General features: G+C 41.3%; 1 protein-coding gene across 7 annotated transcripts in view; it reads left to right on the forward strand.

Annotated features, from left to right (window-relative positions):
* Positions 1 to 8,168: 8,168 nt before the first annotated feature.
* Positions 8,169 to 20,865, forward strand: part of LOC139566988 (uncharacterized) — a 32,834-nt gene continuing 20,137 nt past the window's right edge. For 3 of the 7 annotated variants that reach the window (XM_071388389.1, XM_071388390.1, XM_071388387.1), the window contains exons 1-6: positions 8,169 to 9,076; positions 15,000 to 15,164; positions 15,684 to 15,802; positions 18,169 to 18,283; positions 18,631 to 18,708; positions 19,417 to 19,532. In XM_071388389.1, the coding sequence (XP_071244490.1) occupies positions 8,588 to 9,076; positions 15,000 to 15,164; positions 15,684 to 15,802; positions 18,169 to 18,283; positions 18,631 to 18,708; positions 19,417 to 19,532 (1,082 nt within the window). In that variant the 5' untranslated portion in view covers positions 8,169 to 8,587. The remainder of the gene's footprint in view (positions 9,077 to 14,999; positions 15,165 to 15,683; positions 15,803 to 18,168; positions 18,284 to 18,630; positions 18,709 to 19,416; positions 19,533 to 20,865) is intronic. The other 4 variants (XM_071388384.1, XM_071388388.1, XM_071388385.1 and 1 more) reach the window with 3 other exon arrangements.

Raw genomic sequence — 20,865 nt, forward strand, 5'->3', positions numbered from 1 at the left:
CCAGGCAGACATCGCTCAGGCTTTTACTCCGATCATAGGCTACACTTTTGACTTTCTTGCTTCCCCGTAACCACCAGTCACAAGCCTAATATTTAGCTTTGCCTTTTTAAGAAACACAAACAGCTTTGCGAAATTGCAAACAATAGTATTGAATTTAGTAGTAAAACAACAGTCTAGCTCTCTCTCCCCTTGAGTAGGCGTATAGAAAAGTAGGCTGTCTTTGAATTTGTCATTTTCTCTCTGACTTGGACTTACCCATAGGAACTCGACTCGGACTCGAGCACAGGGGACCTGAGACTTGACTCGGACTTGAGCTTTAGTGACTTGACTACAACAATTTTAGTTGCAGTTGCAGGTTGCACGTGACATCATCTCAATCAACGTTGCTGTTACATGAAGCAACTCAAACACAATTAAATTAGCATGCAACAGCCGATCAAATTGAAGCTGCTTCTGTCATATTGTTTGAGAATTCTAAACTCACTTCATGTCATCTTCTTCATTACATCGTGATTTCACAAATTAGACAAAATGCTGGTTGTACAATTTTGCTAGCTAGACACAATTTCATTGCCAGCCCTGTTTGATCAAGCCAGCTAGCAACGAGCTAACCAAGCTAACCAAGCTCTGCACACATAGACAACAGCCACCCTCGAAGCATCGTTACCCATCTCGCAACAAAAGCCGCGGCCCTTGCAGAACAAGGGGAACAACTACTTCAGGTCTCAGAGCGAGTGACGTCACCGATTGAAACGCTATTAGCGCGCACCACCGCTAACTAACTAGCCATTTCACATCGGTTACACTAGCAACAAATTTGCTAGCTAGTTCATGTTGAACAATTTCAGTTGAAACTGGTCAGAAAGAGGTCTGGGTTCAGTTAAAAAAAATGTTTTTTTATTGACGTCCAAACCATGCACGTTGCTGTTACATGAAGCAACTCAAACACAATTAAATTAGCATGCAACAGCCGATCAAATTGAAGCTGCTTCTGTCACCCTTTACTAACCCTGACGCCAGTATTTTTATATAGCTATATAGCACCTATTTCAGTCCAAGTCCGTCACTGGTCTAAACATGCATACACCCTCAGATAGAATTCTTAGCAAGCAATAGGGAGCGGGTGGGAAAACAAAAGGGATATATATTGGCAATAATAATGTTACATTTTATTTGGCAGATGCCTTTCATGACACTCAAGGACATCGTACATAAAATCTAGTGCTGTACATTTATCTAATCGAGGACCTTGAATACAGTTTTAGTACATTCAGATACAATGATCAGCACTACAACTCCATTTTTATACAACACTCCACTTCGACTCACACTCTCTCCCTCCCTCCGCTGAGACAATTCAGTTGAATAAAAATAAAAGAGTTATTTAAATGTATGGTCCTATGTGCCTCACAAGTAATAGGCTACAACAACTGACATATTACCAGTGTAATTATAAAAGTTATACAACTTTTGACCGGTAGTGTATATGAAAATAGGTAAATGCGTGAAACAATATTTATTTCCAGTACCCTATCATTTTTCGGAATTGAATTGGAAGTAGAACTTAGGTCTGTGCTTCTCTGTCCGTGCACTATAGTTAGGCCCTATAAGCTATTGATAATTTCATTGATATCACACAATACATTGTAGGTGCACTTGATGTCCCGCACCAAGTAGAGAATTGCACTCCCTTGCATAAAGTGATCTCGTCTAAGAATATTATTTCCACTGTTCTAGTCTATATAGGCTATGGCCCTGTTATTATGTGCATTACCATACTATTAGTCTATAATTTAAGTTTTATTTGATGGTGTTTCATATGCAGCGTGTAACCTATTGCAAACCTGATCTACTTTGATTGGCCTCCGTGTCAGTGATTAACACTAGAAAAGCCTGGCCTCGTTGGACCCCCTTTCGGGCCAATGAGGTGTCTTTTGAAAGTCAACATTCTATTAGTCTAATAAATACATTTCGTATATACTATCGGAAGAATAAGAATTTGGTTTCCGTTTATGAAGGTCTTGGGTAACAGAATATGGAAGAAAATGTATTTCAAAAAACACAATAGCATTTTTATTAGTTTATTTAACATTAGGCTGGCTATATGTACAAAAGAAAAACCACTAAAACACCACCATTCAAGTGTTATAATCTATAAATAAATACCATCACAAAGAGTATTTATTTGTTAAGGGCAGGTCTTAAGGAATTTATATCTGAATTTAAGAAAATACATTTCAAAAGAACAGAATGGCATATTCTGAGTTTAAATATATTACTATGCTTTGAGTGTAGAGAGTGTGTCCCGTGTGCTCCCACTCCCCCTCACAGGCGGCCAATCATTACGCACACCTGTCACCATCGTTATACGCATCAGCACTTCATTGGACTCACCTGGACTCCATCACTTATTGATTGCCTCCCCTATATCTGTCTATTCCTCAGTTTCATTCCCGTGTCATCGATAATGTCGTTTTTGTTCCCCCTGTCCAGACGCTGTCCTTGTTTTGTTTCATGTCAGTTATTTATAAAATATTCACTCCCTGTACTTGCTTCTCGTCTCCCAGCGTCTGTCCTCACAGAGTGCATGTAATAGCAGTAATTCTGCTAAGAATCTGCTCTTTCGGATATTATATAGACATCAAAATGTTTTACCTGCTTGTGATTCTGTAGGAGAATTAGCAACAGTCACTTTTTCGCACTCTGTTTTTTTCCCTGCCTCTGTGTTATTTTCCAAGCTGTGCTGTTCATCAGATTCTTCCTATACAATTTATAATATTCTCACCCACCAGACTATTGTCAATGTAATCTTGTCTTTAGGGTAACAATTGTTATATGTGTGAAATTTGTTTTGATATAGTTTAGGTGTAGTTTCAATTGACATGCCCTCTTAAAACTGCTTATTAAAAAAATGGTGTTAAACTTATTTAGGAAAAGTCACGGATGGGGGGACATAACCTTTGAAATGGCAGAGTAATTTAAAAAGTACATTTGTTTTGAGTCAATACGGAGCTCTCGGCTCTCCTCGTGTTAAATGACATTTGTGGCCGCCTAGCCTAATATCTCCTGGTCGCTGAGCCAGTGAGAGGTTGCCAAGCCTATTGTGATTATTACTGTTATACCTGGGCATTATGTTTTAGTCTCATAGTCTATTAATTATAGGTCTATGGTTTAATATGTGTAGGTCGACGTGAGTCGCTTGTTAAATGCAAGCGTCATTGATTTACATAGGCCTAGAAGACTATTTGGTCTGTATAAAAAGAAGTGATGTGGTCTGAAGTGGTCTGTATAAAAATAAGTGATATAAAAAGAAGTGATGCAGTCAGTCTCTCCTCAACTCTTAGCCAAGATAGACTGGCATGTATAGTATTTATATCAGCCCTCTGATTACAATGGAGAGCAAGACGTGCCGCTCTGTTCTGGGCCAGCTGCAGCTTAACTAGGTATTTCCTTGCAACACTCGACCACACGACTGGACAATAATCAAGATAAGACAAAACTAGAGCCTACAGGACTTGCTTTTTGGAGTGTGGTGTCAAAAAAGCAGAGCATCTCTTTATTACTGTCAGACCTCTCCCCATCTTTACAACCATTGAATCTATATGTTTTGACCGTGACAGTTTACAATCTAAGGTAACACCAAGTAATTTAGTCTCCTAAACTTGTTCAACAGCCACACTGTTCATTCCCATATTCAGCTGAGGTCTAGAACTTATGGAATGATTTGTGCCAAATGCAATGCTCTTAGTTTTAGAGATGTTCAGAACCAGTTTATTACTGCCTGCCCATTCCAAAACAGACTGCAACTCTTTGTTAAGGGTTGTAGTGACTTCATTAGCTGTGGTTGCTGATGTGTATATGGACACACATGCCTTGTTTAATGCCAGTGGCAGGTCATTGATAAAAATAAAAGAGTAGAGGGCCTAGAGAGCTGCTGTGAGGTACACCACACTTTACATGTTTGACATTAGAGAAGCTTCCAATAAAGAAAACCATTTGAGTTCTATTAGATAGAAAGCTCTGAATCCAAGATATGGCAGAGGTTGAAAAGCCATAACACATATGTTTTTCAACAACAGGTTATGGTCAATAATTTCAAAGGCTGCACTGAAACCTAACAGTACAGTAATTTGTGTCAGTGCAGTACATGTTGAGTTCCCTTCTCTATAAGCATGCTGAAGTCTCCATATACCAAAAATGTGCGAACCAAAAATGTGCGAATATGAGCTTGGTTGTACCGTTGTTGCTCAGGTCCTATTGCAGGAAGATAGGGGTTGAACAATAAGTTGGTCTGTGCATACCCGCTGTCACCAAGTATGATTCCACTATGAGCATACAAAGAGGAGTTCTAGAGTTGAACCTTTCCGGCGTGCAACAATGTTGGAGAACTGCAAATTGGGAGTGCACACACTTTGTACAGTTTTTAAGATTCCTGTACTTCTCAGCATCTGCTGTAGACGGGAATATGACTTCCATCTATACAGCTAATGACTCCAGGGAAGTTCCCATATTCATATAACTCTACCTTGTAGTTGGCTTGGGTAACAGCATAATGGAACTTCATGTAATTGTCTTTCAGTTCGAAATTGTAGACTTTGTGGACTATTCTGCACACTGTCTGTTCACTTGCACCACACAAATCTCCTGTTTCACAATTGAAGGTTCCAGATGCCAAAAACCTCAATGTCAGCTGCATTTTCTTTGTATATACGGAAACGATCACGAAAATTGATTTAATCAAAATCATTCAGTGGGTTGCTCCTGTCTATAATCGCCCTTCTGTCTGGCCATGGTGGTGGTCTTTGATCATCATTGAAATAGTCCAGGTAATACATTTTTTGGCCAGGTTTAATTTAAGCTTTCACTAAGGTCTTCGAAAGCTAAGTTAATAAACAGATCACCGATCATCTCGAATCCCACCGTACCTTCTCCGCTGTGCAATCCGGTTTCCGAGCCGGTCACGGGTGCACCTCAGCCACGCTCAAGGTACTAAACGATATAATAACCGCCATCGATAAAAGACAGTACTGTGCAGCCGTCTTCATCGACCTGGCCAAGGCTTTCGACTCTGTCAATCACCATATTCTTATCGGCAGACTCAGTAGCCTCGGTTTTTCTGATGACTGCCTTGCCTGGTTCACCAACTACTTTGCAGACAGAGTTCAGTGTGTCAAATCGGAGGGCATGTTGTCTGGTCCTCTGGCAGTCTCTATGGGGCTACCACAGGGTTCAATTCTCGGGCCGACTCTTTTCTCTGTATATATCAATGATGTTGCTCTTGCTGCGGGCGATTCCCTGATCCACCTCTACGCAGACGACACCATTCTGTATACTTCTGGCCCTTCCTTGGACACTGTTCTATCTAACCTCCAAACGAGCTTCAATGCCATACAACACTCCTTCCGTGGCCTCCAACTGCTCTTAAACGCTAGTAAAACCAAATGCATGCTTTTCAACCGTTCGCTACCTGCACCCGCCCGCCCGACTAGCATCACCACCCTGGACGGTTCCGACCTAGAATATGTGGACATCTATAAATACCTAGGTGTCTGGCTAGACTGTAAACTCTCCTTCCAGACTCATATTAAACATCTCCAATCCAAAATCAAATCAAGAATCGGCTTTCTATTTCGCAACAAAGCCTCCTTCACTCACGCCGCCAAACTTACCCTAGTAAAACTGACTGTCCTACCGATCCTCGACTTCGGCGATGTCATCTACAAAATAGCTTCCAATACTCTACTCAGCAAACTAGATGCAGTTTATCATAGTGCCATCCGTTTTGTTACTAAAACACCTTATACCACCCACCACTGCGACCTGTATGCTCTAGTCGGCTGGCCCTCGCTACATATTCGTCGCCATGCTAGGTAAAGCTCCGCCTTATCTCAGTTCACTGGTCACGATAACAACACCCACCCGTAGCACGCGCTCCAGCAGGTATTTTGCACTGATCATCCCCAAAGCCAACACCTCATTTGGCCGCCTTTCCTTCCAGTTCTCTGCTGCCTGTGACTGGAACAAATTGCAAAAATCGCTGAAGTTGGAGACTTTTATTTCCCTCACCAACTTTAAACATCTGCTACATGAGCAGCTAACCGATCGCTGCAGCTGTACATAGTCCATCTGTAAATAGCCCTCCCAATCTACCTACCTCATCCCCATACTGTTTTTATTTATTTACTTTTCTGCTCTTTTGCACACCAGTATCTCTACTTGCACATGATCATCTGATTTATCACTCCAGTGTTAATCTGCTAAATTGTAATTATTCGCTCCTATGGCCTATTTATTGCCTACCTCCTCATGCCTTTTGCACACATTGTATATAGATCCTTTTTTTTTTTCCTACTGTGTTATTGACTTGTTTATTGTTTACTCCATGTGTAACTCTGTGTTGTTGTCTGTTCACACTGCTATGCTTTATCTTGGCCAGGTCACAGTTGTAAATGAGAACTTGTTCTCAACTAGCCTACCTGGTTAAATAAGGGTGAAATAAAAAAAATAATAAAAAAGATCAAAATGAATTATAATCGTCCTTCTGGAAATCAGACTTTTTAAATCTAGACTATGGCAAGTCTGAGACTATTTTAAACCATGTCTGTAATAGAAATTTGTCCAGTTTAAAAGTGAAAATTTGTCTAGGATTAGGCTTAATCTGTGTCCGCGAAACCACCTCATAGAGTTTGTTTTATGGTAGGATCAAGATGGTCAGATTTATATTAAGATACTGCATATTGAAATGTATTCGTGGAATGCTTAATGTTTCATTAGCATCATGGCAAAATGAAAATGTCTAGTAACCCATGTTGGTATAAGTGTTGGAAACGCAGGAGTATGTGACTGAACTCTTTGTTCTTGCTATCAGCAAAACAAGAGCTGTCATTGTAAGGGGTGAGCTATAGCCATAGGAATTCGAGGTCATGCAGCTACAGTGCACATAAGACGGTTGGTTCTTGGAACAGTAAATGGACAGGGCTGTTTCACGCCTTAAGTATTTTTGGTCGTCATGGTGTTGACCCTAAGTCAATTGACTTCAGTTGAGCCTCGAGACAAAGGGGGCGTGGGGTGTAAGGGTGAAATACAAACACGAGAAGGGTGTTTATTTGTGAGAGCGAGCAAGTTAGCACGGTGTAATTGTGTCGCGTTCATAAATCAACGAGGGAATTTCCCCACATCTTGTACAAGCCAAATATGTGAACACAGTTCCACCAGAGTATAGTATTACACAGGGAAATATCTGAGAAAACAAAAGTAATCTTCTTTCTACAAACCCCCAATCCATCTTCATGAAACAAAAACAGGTATTTTCTCCTGTTCCTATAAGAACAAACAACATTGTATAAGTCCCAGTCCACATACAGTATAGGCCTATGGCTTATAACATGGAAAATACCTGTAAGTGATTGCCAAAGAAGGACAGAGGATGTTACAGTAGTAGCCTGATGTAGTTTGACCCATAGATAGGACACCTGGTTCAAATCAAGTGGAAGCCTGAGGCCTGAGTAAGCACAATGTGTTTCCTATGTGTGTCTGTAAATGTTTGGACTGTGAATGTGGAATTAGAAAAATAAGTGGGAAATTGCATTGGATTTTGTTACTCCTCAAAACAAACTCCTAGGGATTGTTATGAAAAAGTGTGAAAACTGTTAGAAAAGACAATGGATTCTTGAGGCGTGTTTGAGGACAAGCAAATACCCTCACCTTTAGTCTTTGTAGAGTAAACATTTGACAATTTGACCAGTTATGGAGAGAAATAAAGAGAGATAGGGAGAAAGAGAGAGAGAGAGCAGACTGCAGACGTGAGATCTAGAGGTGCTTCATGTTTGTTGTTCTTGTTAAAAGCATGACCTCATTGTCCAGCTGTGAGCAGGCGAGACCAGAGTGAGAGCGAGAGAGAGCGCAAGAGAGCATTTTACCCCTCTGTTACTCTACTCATATCTGAGCATGGAGCTTTTTGTTTAGGGAGGAAGTTTTTACAGCTCCAGTTTTACAACCCTCAGTCACTCTGACTCTGCCCAGCCCTTGACAGAAAGTGGTGACCTCACTCCTCTAATGAAACTTCCCCCCTCTCTTTCCCTTCCTATTTTTTCTAAGAGAGCACCCAGGCAGCAAGCCAGACACTTTCCCTTTTCACTCAGTTCTCTCTCTCTCTCGCTCTGTCTCTCTCTCTGTCTCTCTCTCTCTCTCTCTCTGTCTCTCTGTCTCTCTCTCTCACTATTGGCTTGGTGGTTGCTCAGAAGAGGCACTCCTCCCTCCTCATATTGGTTTCCCCTGACATGACACAGGCGCTGTAGCTCAGTGGATAGCTTCGAAACAGACAGGAGGGTACGTTCTATTGTGTGTCCTGTACTTGTCTTCCTCTCCATGAGGTGCAAGGAGGCGGGTGGCTTTTTGAGTGAGTTTTGCGTTTGACAATTTTTTGGGGTAAAAGAGCGTTGTTTATTCGGGGATTCGTCTTATTTTTCCTCTAATTTTGAACTTCTGATACTGGACATTGCAGTACATGAGGTGAGATATCTGTATTGTTTTGTGATTCTTGTCACAGTATGCCCATCTAGACGAAACTGCACAGCTATCAAAAACCATGTCTGAGGGTGTCGTCAGAAAAATCCAACCCTTTACCATTGGGACCAGGCTGTCTGTCCCCTCCGAAGCCAAATGCCAGGAGTTCGTGGACGTCTATCTGCCGAAGTCTGCTGCTCCGAACAAGTTGGAGCTACACGACCAAATGTCCCTTTACGTGGGCCAGTCCCAGGGGTGGCCTGGGGACTCGGAACTCCCACAAGTGGCCACCCAGGTCTACGCTTCAACACCAGAGGGACATCAGGATGAGAGAGTGGAGGAGGACAGGAATTCTGTGTCCCCCACTGCATCCTCTAGATCCATCAGGAAGATTGCTATTTGCCGGAACGTCGAGACAGTCCCCGACGTGTCCGTGTGTGACTCTGACCTGGCCACTTCAGTTAGATCCACGTCAGAGACCATCCGAAGCAACTGCAACAGTGTTCACCCAAAACCGCCATCCTTGATGGTAGAGGACGACTTGGATAAGAGGTCCAACTCTCAGTCTAAGGTAACCTTGGATTACAGTTGTTTTATTCATGGTGTCTCACATGTTATTGAGTTGGGATTGGCTACAAGCCAGCACCAACTAATGTACATTTCAAATCACTTGGTTCAAATCAATTGACTTTGAAATGGTGAATATCTCAACCAGTGTTATGGACATTTGTTTTGTTTCTGTTGGTCAATGTGACCAGTGTTAACCATTCTCGAGCTTTCTGAAAGCAAATGAGTTTACTTGTTTACTTTAAAGAAAGTAAGTCCAGAGCCAAAAGGCAATAGGAGGATTGGGAATTAAATCCATAACCACAAAACCCAGTGTAAGTAATGTTTTGTTTTTCTCCCTCATTTCACATACTATGTGATGCTCTCATTACGTAATAGTGTTTTTTAACATACTAATAATTACTGGATTTGCGTTACTGACTAAGCTGAGTAACAACATCAGGTTCTTTCCATTGGACGCCTTCCACCCTGCAACACAATATACTTTTTTTTCAGCTGTTACCAAAAGCAACGTGATATAAACACCACCATAACGTGCATTGTTCCAGCATGAAACCTCCACACACACACACACACACACACACACACACACACACACACACACACACACACACACACACACACACACACACACACACACACACACACACACACACACACACACACACACACACCATAACGTGCATTGTTCCAGCATGAAACCTCCACACACACACACACACACACACACACACACACACACACACACACACACACACACACACACACACACACACACACACACACACACAATGTGTGCACTATTACCTCAGTGTTGCATTATCCACACTGTACTCTGGAGCTATGAGATCATCAGCAGGCTTTCATTAAGCTAGGCAAAAGGCCACGTTTCGGATGAACTGGTTATTTCCACAGAATAAACGACTCCCAATTCCATAATTGAAGGGGTTGTGCGATAAAAATAGCAATCAGGCACATTGCGTTGGCGGATATAATGATGCCAAACTGAAGTTGGTACCTGTGATTAAGTGTTTCTCCAGATCCACAGCTGGCAAACGGGTTATTTCAATATTTGCGAGTGCCTTTCGGAATTTAACGGGATCCTGATTGTATTTAATGGCGACATTGAACAACTATTTTGAAATGTAACTCCACACGTTCCATAAGTTCCACTCCAGTGGCACAAGCATACCAAAATAAGCTTACAGACGAGGAAGATCGTGTACTTATTATCACATACCATGTTAAGATGCATATTTTATGCACTCCGAAAGCATGACATACATTTGAAGTAAACCGGAAAATTAAGTTAGATATTTATACAGACAACAGTCCCATGGTTACAGTTTTCAATGCTGAGCGTGCAACTAGCAAAAGGACAGTGGGAGGGGGAAAGGAACGCCCCAACAGCGAGAAAGAGGAGCAATTATTTTGAGATGAGATCATGGCTTTGGCTCTCTTCGTTCTTCATCTCGGCCCTGTGTAGGTGGGCTGGCTGAGTCACACAAAGCTGTGTTTAGTACACGTTCCATTTTTCACCAGGCTTGAGTATAGCTCTGGGGGTCCGTTTTTGTGCATCCGTCTGTACATTTCCCTGTTTCTCATGACAATGTCTACATCTCTTGAAGTTTTCAACTTTTCAAGTACCCAAGACTAAATAGACACATTGTTTATAGCCAGCCAAGCTATCCAAATACTACAGGGTATGTGCATTCAGTTTTGTGGTCTTTTGTAGCCTACCTGTGGCTGGAACTACCAAGGCACGTGGAAATCTTGCAACATGATGAAACCTGTGCAACAGTTCTTACATGAAACCTGTGCAACAGTTCTTACATGAAACCTGTGCAACAGTTCTTACAGAGACACATTATTGTAAAACATTATAAAAGCTCATATACAAGCTTATCAACGCATCATACTGCAAGCTTTAAGTAAACTGTTACCAAAGTTTGTATTTCACTGCAGAAAATACAGTACATTACGTTCCAGGAAAACAAACGTCATTCTAAGATGAAAAGCAGGCAGGCCTAACAAGTTTCAGATTATTGTGGAGACTGTAGGGAACCAGCAGCAGGTTGCTCCATGATTTAGCTACACACAGTGATGATGTAAGAGGTCTCAGAAAGATAATAGGCATCATTCAACGTTTTGCATGAGGTCATCAGTACAGAATGTATTGGCATGGCATTGAGAGAACGGCGACAGACAAGGAAAAGGTTATGAAATCGCATGGCGTAGATGGAGATGGAGTAGTGCTCTGGAGCTCGCAGAAAATGATTAATTGCAAAGTAGCAGAAGTAAATTATATGAAATGAATGTATCGCCTGTAGTGATTTAACAGCTATGGTAAAAAAAAAAAAAAATGTTTTTAATTTTTATGTTACTAATACTGATAACCATCTGTATAATGCATGACCATGCTCATAGTGCAGTAAATGCGATAACCATTCATAACACATCATGAGTACTTTTAACAGCACTTCTAAATGAATAACAGCTACATTCCTAATACATTACACTACAACTCATGGATCCCTGTGACAGCCAATGTATTGCAAATGCTTAAATGACCATACAGAAATCCTTTGTAATATATTACACATAGGTGGTTCAAATATATACTGAACAAAAATATAATCGCAACATGCTACTAAGATTTTACTGAGATACAGTTCATATAAGGAAATGTAAATAAATGTGTTAGGCCCTAATCTATGGATTTCATATCACTGGGAATATGAAAAATGGTAGGTGCGTGGATCAGAAAACCAGTCAGTATATGGTGTGACCACCATTTGCCGCATGCAGCGTGACACATCTCCTTCGCATAGAGTCGATCAGGCTGTTGGTTGTGGCCTGTGGAATGTTGTCCCACTCCTCTTCAATGACTGTGCAAAGTCGCTGGATATTGGCGGGAGCTGGAACACGCTGTCTTCCTCGTCGATCCAGAGCATCCCAAACATGCTCAATGGGTGACATGTCTGGTGAGTATGCAGTCCATAAAAGAACTGGGACGTTTTCATCTTCCAGGAATTGTGTACAGATCCTTGCGACATGGCACCGTGCATTATCATGCTGAAATATGACGTGACAGCGGCAGATGAATGGCACAACATTTCTGAGATATTTTATTTCAGCTCATGAAACATGGGACCAACACCTTAGATGTTGTGTTTATATTTTTGTTCAGTATATATATCACCGTTCAAAAGTTTGGGGTCACTTAGAAATGTCCTTGTTTTGAAAGAAAAGTACATTTTTTGTTCATTAAAATAACATCAAATTGATAAAAAATACAGTGTAGACATTGTTAATGTTGTAAATGACTATTGTAGCTGGAAACGGTTGATTTTTTATGGAATACCTACATAGGCGTACAGAGGCCCATTATCGGCAACCAAGCATCCCGGAGTCGCTTCTTCACTGTTGACGTTGAGACTGGTGTTTTGCGGGTACTATTTAATGAAGCTGTATTTCTGATCAATTTGATGTTATTTTAATGGACAAAAAATGTGCTTTTCTTTAAAAAACAAGGACATTTCTAAGTGACCACAAACTTTTGAACTGTAGTGTGTATTATATACAGTTGAAGTCGGGAGTTTACATACACTTTAGCCAAATAGATTTAAACTCAGCTTTTCACAATTCCTGACATTTAATACTCGTAAAAATGACCTGTCTTAGGTCAGTTAGGATCACCACTTAATTTTAAGAATGTGAAATGTCAAAATAATAGTAGAGAGAATGATTGATTTATTTCCAGCTTTTATTTCTTTCATCACATTCCAAGTGGATCAGAAGTTTACGTACACTCAGTTAGTATTTGGTAGCCTTGCCTTTAAATTGTTTAACTTGGGTCAAACGTTTTGGGTAGCCTTCCACAAGCTTCCTACAATAAGTTGGGTGAATTTTTGCCCATTCCTCCTGACAGAGCTGTTGTAACTGAGTCAGGTTTGTAAGGCCTCCTTGCTCGCACACGCTTTTTCAGTTCTGCCCACAGATGTTCTATAGGATTGAGGTCAGGGCTTTGTGATGGCCACTCCAATACCTTGACTTTGTTGTCCTTAAGCCATTTTGCCACAACTTTGGAAGTATGCTTGGGGTCATTGTCCATTTGGAAGACCCATTTGCGACCAAGCTTTAACTTCCTGACTGAGGTCTTGAGATGTTGCTTCAATATATCCACATCATTTTCCTGCCTCATGATGCCATCTATTTTGTGAAGTGTACCAGTCCCTCCTGCAGTAAAGCACCCCCACAACATGATGCTGCCACCCCCGTGCTTCACGTTTGGGATGGTGTTCTTCGGCTTGCAAGCGTCCCCCTTTTTACACCAAACATAACGACGGTCGTTATGGCCAAACAGTTCTATTTTTATTTCATCAGACCAGAGGACATTTCTCCAAAAAGTACAATCTTTGTCCCCATGTGCAGTTACAAACCGTAGTCAGGCTTTTTTATGGCGGTTTTGGAGCAGTGGCTTCTTCCTTGCTGAGCGGCCTTTCAGGTTATGTTGATATATGACTCGTTTTACTGTGGATATAAATACTTTTGTACCTGTTTCCTCCAGCATCTTCACGAGGTCGTTTGCTGTTGTTCTGATATTGATTTGCACTTTTCGCACCAAAGTACATTCATCTCTAGGAGACAGAACGCGTCTCCTTCGTGATCGGTATGACGGCTGCATGGTCCCATGGTGTTTATACTTGCGTACTATTGTTTGTACAGATAAACGTGGTACCTTCAGGCATTTGGAAATTACTCCCAAGGATGAACCAGACTTGTGGAGGTCTACATTTTTTTCTGAGGTCTTGGCTGATTTCTTTTGATTTTCCCATGATGTCAAGCAAAGAGGCACTGAGTTTGAAGGTAGGCCTTGAAATACATCCACTGGTACACCTCTAATTGACTCAAATGATGTCAATTAGCCTATCAGAAGCTTCTAAAGCCATGACATAATTTTCTGGAGTTTTCCAAGCTGTTTAAAGGCACAGTCAACTTAGTGTATGTAAACTTCTGACCCACTAGAATTGTGATACAGTGAATTATAAGTGAAATAATCTGTCTGTAAACAATTGTTGGATAAATTACTTGTGTCATGCACAAAGTAGATGTCCTAACCGACTTGCCAAAAATATAGTTTGTCAACAAGAAATTTGTGGAGTGGTTGAAAAACGAGTTTTAATGACTCCAACCTAAGTGTATGTAAACTTCCGACTTCAACTGATATATATATATATATATATATATATATATATATATATATATATATATATATATATTACCCACATGGGACCAATTCTTCTTGTTTACAGACTGTCGTAAAATTGAACTAACTGTCCAATAATATATGTAAGAAGTGGGAGCTAGAGTCGTCTTTTTAATTCATCACTTCTTTTTCATTTATTTGTGCAATTGTGAAACACAAGAATTATGAGTACCACAGGCTTGCAACTGTCTCTCAGTGCACCTGCAATGTTTGACATGTCTGTATAAATTAGATTGGGAAATGTAAAGGAATGTATTTCATGATATATTGCAGGCTTGTTCTGTTTTGACTATCAATAATATATTTCATGATTATATTGCAGTTTTACTTTGTAACAAATGACTATCAATAATAGTACATTTACTCCTTTTTGCTTGCTCACTTCCAGATGTTTAATCCCAGGTTCCAAACTGTTTAGTTAGCCAAACACGTAAATAAGTGTTCCAGTGTATTTTTATATATTCTTTTCAGTATATTTTCTGTATTTATAAACAGTAATCTCCTCACTAAAGGCACAGTACTCATCAAATGTACTCATGTCATCATGGACAGATACTTTAGTGTAAGAGCATATCTGCTGCAGTAAACATCCCTTGAACTCATTTCGTATCAACTTGATTTTAAAGACTTGTTATTACTCAATCGTGTTTCTATACAGGTGGACTCTTGGTTCAAGAGGAAGTATTGGGATCTGAAGTATGGCTGTAGTGTCCTTGGATGTCCTTTGCAGGACCCAGAGGACGTGTCACCGACCCAACAGCGAGACCGAAAGGACATTGAGAATTCCCTCATACAGATGACGAGAAGTCTGGACATAAAACAGGTTTGTGCTTCAATTAATGAATCAATGTTTAGTGCACAAAGGTCCATGATATGGTGAAGCTCATAGTTCAGTGTTTCTCAATCCATAAAACATATGTTGTTCTAGCCCAGCACTAACACACCTGACTGAGTTGAGTCAGGTGTGTTAGTGCTGGGCTCAAACAAAAATGTGCACCCTGGAATGGATAATGAAACGTTGTCATGGACCTTTATGCACTACACATGAATTACATTTACTTCCTACAATATTGTACTGTATCCACATACATGCCCTCAAGTGTCAGAACCATGCATTGAGTAAACTGGTTCACAGATTCTTCCTTTATTTACATTTACATTTACATTTAAGTCATTTAGCAGACACTCTTATCCAGAGCGACTTACAAATTGGAAAGTTCATACATATTCATCCATATTCATCCTGGTCCCCCCGTGGGGAATGAACCCACAACCCTGGCGTTGCAAGCGCCATGCTCTACCAACTGAGCCACACGGGACCAAATTATAATGTCCTCTATAGGATGGACATCAGTACGAGACGCTTGACGTGGAGACCGACCACAGGGGAGAGAAGAGGAAGAGACTGCAACAGATAGAAGGCAACAAAATCCCTTCTAGAGAGAACACCGTTAACCAAACGTAAGTCCCATTTTTGACCGTTTGAGCAAGATGTATCAATAACACCTTACTTTAATTAAAACATAAAGCAATAACAGCAAGGCACTCGAGGCCCCTAAGCTGTGATATACTCATGATAAATCATGGCCACTCGCGCTTTATTTGAGTTTTTTTGATTTCTCTATGGCTCAATCAAATCAAATGTTATTTGTCACACGCGCCGAATACAACAGGTGTAGACCTTACTGTGAAATGCTTACTTACAAGCCCTTAACCAACAATACAGTTTTAAGAAAAAAAGTGTTAAGAAAGTATTTACTAAAATAAATTGAAGTAAAAAAGAAAAATAGAAAAATAACAAATAATTAAGGAGCAACAATAAAATAACAGTAGTGAGGCTATAAACAGGGGGTACTGGTACAGAGTCAATGTGCGGGGGCACCGGTTAGCCGAGGTAATTGAAATAATATGTACATGTAGGTAGAGGTAAAGTGACTATGAATGGATAATAAACAGTGAGTAGCAGCAATATAAAAATGAGGCTGGGGGGGAAATAGCAAATAGTCTGGATAGCCATTTGATTAGCTGTTCAGAAGTCTTATGGCTTGGGGGTGGAAGCTGTTAAGAAGCCTTTTGGACCTAGACTTGGCACTCCGGTAGCACTTGCCATGCGGTAGCAGAAAGAACAGTCTATGACTAGGGTGGCTTGAGTCTTTCTCTGACACCGCCTGGTATAAAGGTCCTGGATGGCAGGAAGCTTGGCCTCAGTAATGTACTGGGCCGTACGCACTACCCTCTGTAGTGCCTTGCGGTCGGAGACTGAGCAGTTGCCATACCAGGCGGTGATGCAACCAGTCAGGATGCTCTCGATGGTGCAGCTGTAGAACTTTTTGAGGATCTGAGGACCCATGCCAGATCTTTTCAGTCTCCTGGGGGGGAATAGATGTTGTCATGCCCTCTTCACGACTGTCTTGGTGTGTTTGGACCATGTTAGGTTGTTGGTGATGTGGACACCAAGCAACTTGAAGCTCTCAACCTGCTCCACTACAGCCCCGTCGATGAGAATGGGGGCGTGCTTGGTCCTCCTTTTCCTGTAGTCCACAATCATCTTCACGTTGAAGGAGAGGTTGTTATTCTGGCACCACACTGCCAGGTCTCTGACCTCCTCCCTATAGGCTGTCTCATCGTTGTTGGTGATCAGGCCTACCACTGTTGTGTCGTCGGCAAACTTAATGTTGGTGCTTGGCCATGAAGTCATGGGTGAACAGGGAGTACAGGAGGGGACTGAGCACGCACCCCTAAGGGGCCCCGTGTTGATGATCAGCGTGGCAGATGTGTTGTTACCTACCCTTACCACCTGGGGGCGGCCCATCAGGAAGTCCAGGATCTAGTTGAAGGGAGGTGTTTAGTCCCAGGGTCCTTAGCTTAGTGATGAGCTTTGAGGGCACTATGGTGTTGAACGCTGAGCTGTGGTCAATTAATAGAATTCTCACGTAGGCGTTCCTTTTCTCCAGGTGGGAAAGGGCAGTGTGGAGTGCAATAGAGATTGCATCATCTGTGGATCTGTTGGGGCGGTATGCAAATTGGAGAGGGTCTAGGGTTTCTGGGATACTAGTGTTGATCTGAGCCGTGACCAGCCTTTCAAAGCACTTCATGAATACAGACGTGAGTGCTATGGGTCGATAGTCATTTATGTAGGTTACCTTGGTGTTCTTGGGTACAGGGACTATGGAGGTCTGCTTGGAACATGTTGGTATTACAAACTCGGTCAGGGACAGGTTGAAAATGTCAGTGAAGACACTTGCCAGTTGGTCAATGCATGCTCTGAGTCCACGTCCTGGTAATCCGTCTGGCCTTGTGAATGTTAAATCGTTTTAAGGTCTTACTCACATCGGCTACGGAGTGCATGATCACACAGTCATCCGGAACAGCTGATACTCTCATGCATGCTTCAGTGCTGCTTGCCTCGAAGCGAGCATATAAGATATTTAGTTCGTCTGGTAGGCTCGTGTCACTGGGCAGCTCGCGGCTGTGCTTCCCTTTGTAGTCCGTAATAGTTTGCAAGCCCTGCCACAGGGCTTTGCCTGTTTGATGGTTTGTCGGAAGGCATACTGTGATTTCTTCTAAACGTCTGGGTTAGAGTCCTTGACTAGGCTACATATACTTTGTCCTTGGTGCTATGGATGTCTATTTGTTATGGCTACCGTTAACATGTTGTTTTCCTAACTACTCCTATGTAACTACAGCTTTCCATGTTATGTAACAGTACTTGATCTGACTTGAATTACTTCCACATCCATCTTGGATTTCAAGTCATATCTGGGAATTTGACCCCATTGTGATCCCATTGCCAAAGCACTGAACTAGATACTGTGTCTCTTTGGTAGCAGGCTGAGGTTCCAGTCACTGTTAAGAAACTATCACCAAGACCTCAAACTGGCTCTGGACGTCTCCTCCTTCTACCAACAGGCTGACACCATCATCTGCACCATCAACAGGAAGGTAAAAAGGCAGAATAGGAATTTGGACAAGAGTCCTATTTTGCACCAGTGATCCTTTAAAGGTACAATCTGCAATATTTACATGCTGTTAAATGTTTGATTGATTCTTGAAAAAATATATGCGTCATGAGCTTAAGTACATCATCATACATCATCATGTCCCCATCATAACATCATAACCCCAAATTTAAGATCGTTTTACTCCATAGTTCCTCTTTGTTATCATTTGAATGGCATGTGGAAATGTGGTCCCAAGGTTCTGCAGATTATCATTGTTTTGTAATTACACGTGATTACACATGCTTATTATCATAAGATTGACTCTATATTATTTTGTTTGTTTGGTAGAGAAGCGTCCTGTCTGGATCAGATAACCAGGGGAGCTGCGGTCAGACAGAGATCTACAATATTGCCAGTCAAATCATGGTGAGTGGCACATGGGTTATGTAGCTCAAAATAATTCATGCATTTATGGGGAAATGCAGCAATGCATCATTCATGCATCAGGGTTGTGTTCAATTCCATTTCAAGTGAAATACCGGTCGTTTACAAATGTTCTCATTGAAAATACTAAAATGTACTCCGATATGAATTTAAAAGGAATGCACTACAACTGTAATGTATGGTCTAAGCACATTTTGTAACCTTTATCTAACTAGGCAAGTCAGTTAAGAACAAATTCTTATTTACGATGACGGCCTAGGAACAGTGGGTTAACTGCCTTGTTCAGGGGCCGAACGACAGATTTTTTACCTTGTCAGCTCAGGGATTCGATCTAGCAACCTTTCGGTTACTGGCCCAATGCTCTAACCACTAGGCCACCTGCTCAGTACTCAAGACTACCTCAATCCTAAGTAGAGAGAAACACAGAGAAACTATCATAAGACAGTGAAACATAACACTAAAATCTAGACTACTCCTTCCTAGACCTTCTCTGAATCTTTTTGGGGCGTTTCCCCCTTCACCATAGAAGAAGCCTTCTATGACGGGATGTTATACTTCCGTGTTAAATCTAACCGTAGACTTCCATTTTCAAGAGCGTGGGTCGTTTTCCAAGACTGTAAATCAACTGTAAATGAATTGTGTCACATCCATCCACTACCCCCATCCCCTGCTCGACCATGCTCTCTCCAGATGCTGAACGAGACTGTTTCACGCCTTTCGGACCTCCACCCTACCCTGGCTGCCAGAGTGACACGGAAGCAGGCTGAGGTGCAGGAGAGCTGGGGCCTTCTCCAGGAGGGTAGTGGGTAAATAAGGGTCCTAAAGCCCATAATGTTTGTTTGTCGGTTTCTCTAATGCAGCGTTTCCTAAAATTGGTCCTCGGGGACCCCAAGGGGTGCACGTTTTGGTTTTTGCCCTTACACTACACAGCTAATTCAAATGATCAAAGGTTGATGATTAGTTGATTATTTGAATCAGCTGTGTAGTGCTAGGGCAAAAAAACTAAATGTGCACCCCTTGTGGTCCCGAGGAACAAGTTTGGGAAACCTTGCTCTAATGGCACCCTATTCCCTATATACAGTAGTTCACTATTTTTGACCAAGGCCCATGCGACTCTGATCAAAAGTAGTGCATTACATAGAGAATAGGGTGCCATTTCAGGATACCCTATAAAGTCCTTCTATTATATAACACAGTGTTTCCTAACTCCAGTCCTTGAGTACCCCCAACAGCACACATTTGTTGTAGCCTTGGACAAAAACACCTGATTCAACTTGATTACTTGAGAAGTAAAATCAGATGTGCTTGTCCAGGGCCACAATGTGTGTTGTTGGGGGTACTCGGGGAAACACTGATCTAATATCGCATTATCTAGGGGTGTGTTACAAGGATGCCATCTATCATCGTGTCTATATATTATGGCAATATTTTCTATAAATGTAAGATCAAATGCGAACATCAAAGGATTTTGAGAATGTTTGCAACGTTCACACATGGTTCCTGAATGCCCTTCACATAAAAAGGACTGGAATGGTTTCTTCCAAATTGAGAGATTTATTTTCAATAAATATATAAATACAAAAACAGGCTTCAAAATGGCAGAGCTAAAATGTTAAAAACATGGACTAAAAGATGATTAAGCCCCAGAATATAATAATAACCTTCACTGGTCTATCGTTGCTTACCTCTTCTTCCCCACTGGCACTCTCCCACACACATTTAAACATCTGTAGCTCATTATCTCAGTGGGAGCCAATACCAATTCAATACCAACTCAGTAGCCAATACCAATTCAATACCAACTCAGTAGCCAATACCAATTCAGACACAAACACTCAATTACTACACACTTAACTGGTTCAGGTGAATTGGTGGAATGAGATCTCAACTATGGCATGATATGAATAATGTATGTTAAGCAGGAACCATGGAATACAATTAACATAGAAATAAACACTCACAAATACAATTTAAATTAGGGGCAAGGTTCAAATGTTCAAGTGAGGATGTGTTTGTATCACTCAACCCTATTGGTTTATTGAAGACTGTGGTTTCAGGAGGGAAATATACACAGTCTGACAACCAGGTTGCTTACCTGTAGCCTATTTTTCAGTGGTGAAAAAAGTACCCAATTGTCAT

Source organism: Salvelinus alpinus, unplaced genomic scaffold (assembly GCF_045679555.1).
Source record: "Salvelinus alpinus unplaced genomic scaffold, SLU_Salpinus.1 scaffold_40, whole genome shotgun sequence".
NCBI classification, from domain to species: domain Eukaryota; kingdom Metazoa; phylum Chordata; class Actinopteri; order Salmoniformes; family Salmonidae; genus Salvelinus; species Salvelinus alpinus.